Source organism: Scylla paramamosain, chromosome 24 (genome assembly GCF_035594125.1).
Source record: "Scylla paramamosain isolate STU-SP2022 chromosome 24, ASM3559412v1, whole genome shotgun sequence".
Taxonomy (NCBI): Eukaryota; Metazoa; Arthropoda; class Malacostraca; order Decapoda; family Portunidae; genus Scylla; species Scylla paramamosain.
In genome coordinates this window covers 14512681-14523857 of record NC_087174.1, presented here as the reverse complement: position 1 = coordinate 14523857, position 11177 = coordinate 14512681, and the positions used below count along the sequence as shown (strand labels likewise).

The 11177-nt window shown below is 36.3% G+C and overlaps 1 protein-coding gene across 1 annotated transcript; it reads left to right on the top strand.

The window, feature by feature from the left end:
• The first annotated feature begins 403 nt into the window (after positions 1-403).
• On the top strand, positions 404-11177 carry LOC135112802 (uncharacterized). Its single transcript, XM_064027624.1, has 2 exons — positions 404-539; positions 8995-11177. Exon 2 carries the CDS (start codon positions 9023-9025, stop codon positions 10910-10912), a length of 1890 nt encoding a protein of 629 aa, XP_063883694.1. The 5' UTR covers positions 404-539; positions 8995-9022; the 3' UTR covers positions 10913-11177.

The window sequence follows — 11177 nt, the reverse complement described above, 5'->3', positions numbered from 1 at the left end:
TCAAAACGAAGCCAGTGTCAGTTCTTACATGATTTTTTTTTTTTTTTTTATCAGAGTCCGTGAGCGGCCGAACGGGTGAACTCATGGCATGGATGAACTGCTTAATTCTGACCAAGGACTTGATTCTGACTCACTAGTACTGGCTCATTTTAGTTATCTTTACATTTATCTTCTTTAATTCCATTATTTATCTTATATCTATTTAATTAATGTGTTTATTTTGTAGTGTACTCGCAAATGTATCATTAATTTTATCATGTTGACTGGGATCATCAGAATCACTTATTTTGATTCTTCGTTCTTCATATTCTCTCTCTCTCTCTCTCTCTCTCTCTTGCTTAAAAAGAAAAAGAAAAGAAAGAAAACGACATGTCATTGGTATCTTATTCTAACCATAATTATCAAACTTATCCTTATGATCTTTATTTGTTGTGACACACACACACACACACACACGGGAAATGAACACACAGGACCCAACGTGTCTCGCCGCAGCAGTGAGCACTTGCGTGTTTACATTCGTGTGTCACGGGATTGAGGTAATGTTTGGTTACTTATAGCAAATGTTACCATTCATCCTTCAGTTGTTGGTTTAATGAAGAGTTATAGAGATTCCTGCAATATATTCCCCCTAATAATATTGAAATAACGTTAGCGTTTTTTTTATCCATGGTTAGTGTTAGCTTTAGATTCATTTGCTCCATTAATTACCCTGCGGATCCCTTCATTGTGCAGATCAAGATAAGAAAAAGCGTCATATTTCATCGACAAATAAAGTTAGTGTCTAGAAAGCAGGATAAAATTTTACAGTTGCACCAGTCTTGCAATTCTGGACGAAATCTTTCTTTTTCTGGTAGTTTTTGGCCTGCTTTTAATTAATCTGCATGTTGTTTTTCCAGCAATTTTTTTTTCTTTATCACAAAACTAAAGTTTTGCGATAAAAACGAAAAGTAGATTAATATAAAATAGACTGAAATCTACCAGAAAAAAAAAAAATAAATAAAAAAATCGTCCTCATAAATAAGTAACACAGCAGTAACACTCACTGCCAATGTTCCCCTGAGAGGACTGGCTGGTGCTTGCCCGCTGCCACCAGCTGGCTGTCTCACACCACAACCAATCCAACTAAACTTACCTAACATCACTAAACTAAATTAATCTAACCTAACCTAACTAAACCAACCTAACCAAACTAACCTAACCTAACCTAACTAAATTAAACTAAACTAACATTAGCTAAACTAACTTGACCTAACCTAACTAATTTAATCTAAGCAAACTAGCCTAACCTAATGTAATCTAATTGGCAAGGCTAAGAAATGAATATGAAGTCATTACTTTATTTATCTTCATAAAGTCTGGCGATGCACTGGAAATAATCAAGGGGACACCCACCAGAGACAGAAATCTTCCTCAGACTAATTCAAATATTTCAAATTGACCTGCTTTTCCTTCCTCAGAATGAAATAAAATGCCATGATTGGCTAAATTAATTCGGTACTTTTTAATTGGCCAGAAGCTGCATTTTCAAACAAAAGAACCAATCACTGCGATTAATTTCACTCTTGCGCAACAGATGTGATGTACACACATGTACACATGTACAAAAGCACCTTCACTGGGGAAGATCAGTGCCCACCTGTCTGCCACATGTGTGGGTGTGTCATTTCCAAGCATTGTCACAGGAACAAGTGAGCTTGCTTCCCCAGGAATAGGTAAATCTTTAAAAATTTCTGTCAGCATCATAAATAATTTGCAATGGCTATATATGGGGTTCAAATTACTCAGAATGAGAAGCTCCATCTGATGAGAAGAATAAGAAAAGCCATGTTGAGACTGGTGCAAGAGTAAAAGAATACTGAAATCAGTAGGCATGTGTTGACATGTTTTCATTGTCAAAGGCATGGTCATACTTCAAAAATTGTAATTTCAAGGAAGGTGATGATGTATGTTCCTCAAGCATGCAGAGGTGTATCAACTAAGTTAGACAGAAGAGGAAGAGATCAATCATAGAGTCAGTGCTAGATGTTGCAACACTTTCACTCCTGAGTTGACTAAATTGGCTTTCATTACTGATCATGGATTTTAGGTCTACTATTGATTATTTAAATTGTGGTTTTGTTAATATCCAGTCAGTTGGCAATAAGACTATTCAAATAAGAGAAATTTTCAATGAGCATTTGCTTGATATTCCGGCTATTTCAGAGACTTGGTTGAATGAGTGCTAACTCTGTACAGGGACCTTATCCATCCATGTATGAAGTGTGCTTCACATGTATCGGGGAGGTTCACTCATACCGCTCTTTTAGACAGGGTGGAATCAAAAGCTTTTCATCTCATCAACTCCTCTTTTCTAACTGACTGTCTTCAGCCTCTTTTTCATCACCACAATGTTGTATCACTTGCTATCTTGTACTGCTATTTTCATGCTAACTGTTCTTCTGATCTTGCTAACTGCATGCCTTCCCTACTCCTATGGCCTTGCTGCACAAGGCTTTCTTCTTTCTCTCATCCCTATTCTGTCCACCTCTATAATGCAAGAGTTAACCAGTATTCCCAGTCAGTCATCCCTTTCTCTAGTAAACTCTGAAACTCCCTGCCTGCTTCTGTATTTCCTCCTTCCTGTGATTCTTTCAAGAGAGAGGTTTCAAGACACTTATCCTTTAATTTTTGATGACCACTTTTGACCCTGTTTGGAGACCAGCACCTCAGTGGGCCTTTTTTTTTCTTATTATTATTATCATCATACTTTTGTTGCCCTTGGCTGGTGCCCCTTGTACATAAAAGATAAATAAATAAATAAAATGTATGGGCCTAGAATTAATAGGATGACCCCTCCTACTCTCACTTTCCTTCACAGCCCCAAAGAGGGTAGATGAGAGAGTGGAGTTGGACTATTTATATCAAATATTTTCTCATATCAGAGGGTGTTGACATGAGTAAAGGTTTTGAGTATATGGAAACTAGTTTTAAGCATCAGAGCCAGTGGCTACTATTTTTTTATTATTCATAGGCCACCTTGGTCAAGTGATAATCTGTTGAGGATTCTGGTTTGCTGTTGAACTTAGTTGATATGGTTTCTTTTAAGGTCTTATTGTTCGCAATTTCAATATATGGATAGAGGATCATGAAAACCCTAACACAGTTTTCTTTTGTGAGCTTGAATCTTATCAGCTGCCAAACAAAGTGAGTTTGCCAACTACATCGACAGGCCATACATGTATTGGACTTGATTAATGGCAATGATGCAAGTAGTCTCATTAGTGGGTGGATGTTGAACATGAGTGTGCCATTTCTCCAGTTCAGTTTTATAACATTTAAATTACTATTGTCACAAAATAAGGTGACTAAGAAAATCTGGTTCAGACATAAAGCAGGTTTCTCTGCTGTAACATTCCTCAGTGAATGTAGTCAAAAGTTTGAAGATATAAACGAAGTGTGTGTTCATAATTTTTTATTAAATCTAACTGTATGAATTGTCTTACAGTTGTTTACAATTGGGTGATTAAGACTCAATATGACAATCAGTGTCCTGTCCTAGAAAAGTACATTACTGATAAGGATAGATTTCCATGGTTCAGTGGTGAAAGCCTGTCATTGAAAAGAGAAAACAACACAAGGAGTGTAAATGGCAGAATAAAGGGTCTGTTGTCGTTTAGGAATATTACAGTAAAATCCCTCTCATCCGGCATTCGAGTATCCGGCAGCTTCAAGTATTCGGCACATTTTTCCCCGAGCCTTAAAATCAATAAAAAATCAATGTGTACTCATAAAATCGATTAAAATTCCCACGCGAGGCATACTTTGTCCCCTTGCCACCAGAGCACACTGCTTCACGCTACCCGCGGCCCACTGCACTGTGTTTACTCAGTGACTCAGTCCCGCGTGTGCACTGTTTATCGTCTGACGCCTTCATCATGCCTAAAGTTGTAGAAAAGAGGAAGCGTGTTGTGCTTACACTTAAGCAGCTGATCAGATCAGCTGATCTTTGTTATGGTAAGATGCGTGAGTGTAGGGTGGTGATTGTGGACATAATTTCACTTCTATTCAAGTACCCGGCAATATTCAAGTATCCGGCATGTCAGCGGTCCCATTGATGCCGGATAAGAGGGATTTTACTGTATAAGAATGTCCAGAATTGATATAATAACTTGTTCATTAGAAGTAAAAGAAACTTTTATCATATAGATATTCAAGTGGCAGGATCAGATTTGAACAAATCCTGTCAACTTTTCAATAGTCTTACTGGTACAACTGAAAAAAAAACAAAAAAAAAAAAACAATGGTTTCTGTGATAAAGATTTAGCACAAGCCTCTCTCTCTCTCTCTCTCTCTCTCTCTCTCTCTCTCTCTCTCTCTCTCTCTCTCTCTCTCTCTCTCTCTCTCTCTCTCTCTCTCTCTCTCTCTCTCTCTCTCTCTCTCTCTCTCTCTCTCTCTCTCTCTCTCTCTCTCTCTCTCTCTCTCTCTCTCTCTCTCTCTCTCTCTCTCTCTCTCTCTCTCTCTCTCTCTCTCTCTCTCTCTCTCTCTCTCTCTCTCTCTCTCTCTCTCTGTATTAAAAACTGTTAGTGCAGATAATTTCTCTAGCTTCATAGAGTTTTAACAAAGGATAGTCACTTTCTTTGTGTAAATTTCCTGAATCTGAAAAGCAGTCTATCATAAGACCACTCAAAAGGAAAACTTGATAATCTAAGTTTCTATCTAATTTGTCTTTTTGTCTAGGTTATTGGAATATGTAGTTATTGAATAGTTGATAAAATACTTAGAGAAGGTCAGGTCTTGCCTGATTGTTGGTCTGCATATCGACCAGGATTTTTTACTAAAACTACCATATGCTGTGTAATAAATGACTTATTGGAAATGATGGATGACGGTAAATGTGCTATACCAGTCCATGATTTGCTTTTGAAAGATTTTAGGAGCATTGGAGTTGTAGATAATGCATTGAAATACCTAGAAAGCTTTTTACAAAACAGGAGCTATTGTGTGCAAATTAAAAATTGTTTTTCATATGAGGCTCTGATGAGAGGGGCTCCACAAGGAATTGTGCTGGGACCTGTTTTATTCTGTATCTACATGATTAGTTTATTGAAATTATTACAGTGATGCGGTGTAGAATTCAAGTTATTTGCTGATGATACCCAATTTTACTTTTCTATCACTGATATTGAGGACACTTGTGGAGATAAATTATGTTATCAAGTCAGTTAAAGATTGGATGTATCATAAGGAGCTGAAATAAATGAGAATAAAACAGAGTTCATGCTTGTGGAGAAAGACACTTTAAGAAATCTTGGTGCTACTGTAATGAAATTCATATTGTTGAAAGTGTTCGTGATTTGGGAGTGTTGTTAGATTCCACTCTAACATTGAAATGCCAGACAAATGAAGTTGTTAGAATTGCTGGATGTCATCTTAGAAATATTGGATTTATCAAGAGATACCTGGATGAGGATTCAGTCAGGAAATTGGTGGATTATTGTAACTCTTTATTGTAATCTGCCAAAGCTCCAATTAATGAAGTTACAGAAGATTTTAAACAGAGCTACAAGATTAATTAAAGGAACCCCACCAAGAGAGAAATTTATTCCTGTGTTGATTGAGTTCCATTGGCTACCTGTAAAGCAAGGATGTCATTTAAGTTGTGTGTCTTGACACATCAAGCCATGATTACTCACCATCCATCAAATCCGAGAGAATTATTATTACATGAAATGCAACCAGGTGAAGTTATTAATACTTGTAGAGCCACAACAGGAATGACACTTTATGAATCAAGGTTTTCTTCAAATGTTGGAATGTGTGCCTTCAGTTTTGCTTCCCCAAGATTATACCATAAACTGCCACTTGACATCAGAAGGACTAAGGATCTTTCCAGGTTTAAGAAAGAATTAAAAACTTTTCTGTTCTTTGAGTGCTGCGACATGGAAAGTGGCTCCACTTTGTTCAAAACAGTATGAGTGGAACCCCTCCCATATACGTATGTGAAGTGTATTTCATATAAGGTTGAATAAGGCTTACTGAGATAGCAGCTGAGGACATGTGAAAAACTGGTAAAGATGACTCAGAATCCCTAACTTCATAGAAGCTGTTTTAGCAAAATATGAGGTGTGAAGTTTCCATGTCGCAGCACTCAAAGAAGGAACTAAGGACTAAGGATCTTTCCAGGTTTAAGAAAGAATTAAAAACTTTTCTGTTCTTTGAGTGCTGCGACATGGAAACTTCACACCTCATATTTTGCTAAAACAGCTTCTATGAAGTTAGGGATTCTGAGTCATCTTTACCAGTTTTTCACATGTCCTCAGCTGCTATCTCAGTAAGCCTTATTCAACCTTATATGAAATACACTTCACATACGTATATGGGAGGGGTTCCACTCATACTGTTTTGAACAAAGTGGAGCCACTTTCCATGTCGCAGCACTCAAAGAACAGAAAAGTTTTTAATTCTTTCTTAAACCTGGAAAGATCCTTAGTCCTTCTGATGTCAAGTGGCAGTTTATGGTATAATCTTGGGGAAGCAAAACTGAAGGCACACATTCCAACATTTGAAGAAAACCTTGATTCATAAAGTGTCATTCCTGTTGTGGCTCTACAAGTATTAATAACTTCACCTGGTTGCATTTCATGTAATAATAATTCTCTCGGATTTGATGGATGGTGAGTAATCAAGGCTTGATGTGTCAAGACACACAACTTAAATGACATCCTTGCTTTATTAGTAAAGGACAGACTGGGGAAGTTCAGTATAGAAGAGGGGGAGAGTTGAGTGTAACTGAAGAAGATGGGGATAGTTATCTGGAAGGTTGTGTTGAGTTGATAAATGGAGGAATTGGGTTTTGGGGGCATTGAACATCACTTAAATTTACTCTGCCCCAGTCAGAAATTTTTGAAAAATCAGAAGTCAGGCATTCTGTGGCTTCCCTGCATGAGTTGTTTAATTCTTGAAGAGTCAGACATCTTGGAAAGGACATTGAAAAGTGCAGAGTGGTATCATCAATATAATAGTGGCTAGGATAGTGCATTTGGTATAAATCATTGATGAGTAATAAAAAAAGAGTGTGTAACAGGATAGCATCCTGAGTTTATTTGCCATATTAGTATTCAGTTTACTTTTGTAATCATGTAGTTATGGTCTGTATCATTAGGTGTTGAATGAACAGATGGGGATAGTTATCTGGAAGGTTGTGTTTGTTTGAATGTTTGTTGTCTGTATTTTGGAGGATGGAGCTGGGACGAGTTGTACAATGAGTCCAGGCAGTCTTAATCATTATAATTTTAGTTTACATTGTTTAAATGCATGTCTGAGTTCTTTACAAGTAAAGTGAGACTTCTGTATGAGTATAATAAAATTAGGAGTCCAGGAGTGTTTGTAAGAGGGTTACTGGATACCTTTGTTTGTCTGTTAAATAATCTCTGCACATGTTAGGGAAAATGAAGACCCAAAAATTATGCATGTGGTAGTTTTAACTTAGTTTCATATACCCTTTATCATTGGTGTTGGCTTTTCAAGTTTGGATCCTTCACATTTTTCACTTTTCTAAGTCTTAAAAAATAAAAACATGAAAATAAGGTGACTGCAAAAGGGTGAGTTTATCTCAGGATAACAACTGAGTACTTTAACTTACCATCTGCCATCATCATCCATAAATTTATCCTACCTCAACTTAAGGCTACTGTTTCTGCATTAACATGCTTATGCTAAGTTTATTTGAGTCATGTACTGTGTAATTTGTGAACAAATTTTTATCTCATTTTTTTAACTTGTTTTTGTGTAAATGTGAATAATTCACTCATGTTATAACTTGCACTTTGACAAAAGAAGTCTCAAACCCATTTATCTTATCATCATTTGCTCTATGTCTTTCCAGGAAATACAGCTCAATAAAACTAAGTATTGTACCATTTGTTGTTATAAGCACTCGTACATTGCTTTTTAGGATTAAGACAAGTTGATACTACCACTCAAATCTTTTTCTGCCTCTGCAGAAATATATATATATATATATATATATATATATATATATATATATATATATATATATATATATATATATATATATATATATATATATATATATATATATATATATATATATTATTTATTTATTATTTTTTTTATGGAAAGTGCTACACTTACTGATACCTACTAAATTAAACTACCAGTTTTAAAATCCTTCAGACATTCTTTCTAAGTTACTTATGGTCTCCTCCCTTTTGGTAGGGAAATGTTCCTTGGTCTGGATGTCTTTCATTTATGAAGTGTCTTGATACCTTCAACTTTCTCTAAGTTGACTCTTGCAACATTTGTAGTCTTACATTGAATTTCCAGTGTGTGGAACATCATCACCTCTCTTCCTTCAAGCTTCATCCTCTATTCTTGACTGAGACCTGGATGTCTGAAGACAGTGTTAGTCTCATGAGATGCTCCATTAATGTCTTTACCCCCATTTTTAGATAATTTCATTTATCAGTTCTCTTCGTTTACTATAATTAAGCCATGCTTTAATTCACTCATACACATTATCATTACTATGTGAGCTTTAATCATACTTTATTACTCATAGTGTGGAACACCTTCCTGAGACAAAGATAGTTTGTATTATAACAATAATCATTATCTACTTCTGTGTTCATGGTGGTGGTGATTATTATTCATCAATAGAGAATATGATTAATATTTTTTATATATTTCATGAGTTTGGATTAAGAAAATATTTGTGAAGCATATGAAATCTAAGATAAACTATGTATGACATTAATGTAAGCCTGTCTTAAAATATTCTAATATCTACTGCTAGCTAATGGGAATGAAACATTTTGTGTAGGTACTCTGCTTTCATGTTTTTTTTTTTGGGGGGGATACTTATCTCCACCATTAGGTAAATCCAAAGTGTCATTCCCTTGGTCAAATTTTCATTTCTTGGTAGGAACTTGGATAGCTTTTCACGTTGTTAGAGATTTACATTCGTTTTGATTATATCTCATGTTGTTACAGGTGTGTGTGGCTGCTCCACAAAGTCTTAATGCCACCACTCAAAGCTGTAGAGCGACTGGAGAAACTTTGTGGCTGTAAAGTTGCAAATCACCTTTTTTGTGTCTTCTCATCATGGTACAAAGGCAGCAATGGCTTCAAAATCAATAGTGACCCTAACTACATTGAAAGTGAAAGCTTAGGAAATGGTACCCTACTGAAGCTTCATGGCTTGCTGAATAATACTTCAGAAGATGGAGAAGACTCACTGATTCAGGATTGCAATGCAAGAGAGGACAAATATATTCAGCAGTTAACTGAAAAAAACAATGACCAAGGAAACTGCAGAAGTGGTACAGTCTCTCCTATCCCACTTCAGTACCACATGATTGATGCAATAACTCACTGGTTGGCAAGGGAAACAAGAGAATACTTGTCACGTCACTTAGCTCCCAGGTTCCGGGAGGAGGTCCTTGAACTCCTAATAAATGTAATTGCATGTAAGGTTGAGCTGCCCAGGCCAAAAGAAAAACTTCGCATATATGAGGAAGATTTGGATTTTATATGTTTGTTAGCATTCTTATTATGCATAAGCTTGAAGTGTTTGCTGACAAAAGGTGTAACGGCTTTGGATCTGTCTCCTATATCACATTTAGTAAAAAAATGGAAATTATTGTGCTGGGGTGGAGAAATTGTCAATCATAATGGAGAAGAATGTAAATGTCCTTCTTTTGACATATTTGGCTTTTCTCTTGATGTTGGAGTTTCAGGATTAAAAACACTTAAATATCTGAAGTTACCCCATTTTGTATACAACAGCTTTGTAAGAAAAATTGCATACATGTGCCCTAACCTAGAAGTCTTAATTCTGCGATGTTCAGCAGATTGTGCCAACCCAAAGTACAATGCTCCTGTGGTCACTAATGTGGAAGTATTGTATGGAGACTCTATGCTTTGTCCTGATGGCCACGTGAGACTTATACCTGGTTGTAAGGATTTAGTTACTCTTGCTCTGCCTGAAGGTGTGGAAACCTTGGATGTCACTAATGATGCTATTGAAATGTTGACATACATGCCCAACCTGCAGTATTTTGTGGGTGTTCCTATGATTTATGTGACAGAGGAGTTTGAGGAAATTTTTGACCAATTTCCTGAGCCTCCAAAGTTGACTAATTTTCATCATGGTGCATATGAGATATTGAGTTGGCCAACTTTTGTGTATGAGGAATCTCCAGCAGTACCAGATTCTGAGTATTTGTCTAGAGTGTTTTCCAGAGTTAAAGAGGTAGGAATATATGCACCAAGTCATGTCACTGAAAAAGTTCTGAAAGGATTTCCAAAGGCTCAAGACATTACAATATTCACAGATAATTTTCCAGCTCATGGTAAATACTTAAAAAACTTGACATCACTGGATATCAACACAGGGTATCAAGAAGAGTGGCCTATCCTTGTCTCCCTAAGTCAGACTTCCCCAAAATTAGAGCAGTTAACCCTCAGGTCTTTCTCTTTGCAAATGGATGATGTTTGTACCCAAAGCCCTGTCTTTTCCTCCTTGCATACCTTAAAGTTCCACGGTCAGCATGTACTACAGGGAACGGCACTGCTCATCTTCCTTCGTGGTTGTCCCTCACTCTCTACCTTCATCCTCTCAATGATAACAGATGAGGATGGGGATTCACAACTGGATGAACAAACTCTATTGCAAGCTATCCCAATGTTAACTGGTATCCAGAAATTTGTATACAAAGTTCAGAGTGCTTTAAAGACAACAGGTGGTGTTCCATCTAGCTTAACAATGCAGTCATGTTTGGCTTTGATTGATGCTTGTCCACACCTTGTGTATATTGGACAGTTGGAAACATGGAAAATTACAAAGTTAGAGTTAAATACTTTACAGGAGTTAGTGAGGAGTAAAAATTGGGATTTGGAAATTGCTTGACAGGGAAATCCATTTAGAAAAATAGAGAAAAAAGTTTGATACTCATTTCTGTTTCTGTACAGTGTATGGATTTGTAACACCAAAAATTAATATGGACTATTAGATGCTTTGGAGGGTTAAGAATATAGTATTTATGTTTTTATAAAAGCAATATTCATAAATCTGCATTTGTTAAAATAAGTTCAATTGTTGAGATTATGTTAGGACTGAAGATGTATATGTGTTTTGGAGATGCATTGAAATTTCAAATAAAATTATGATAAAC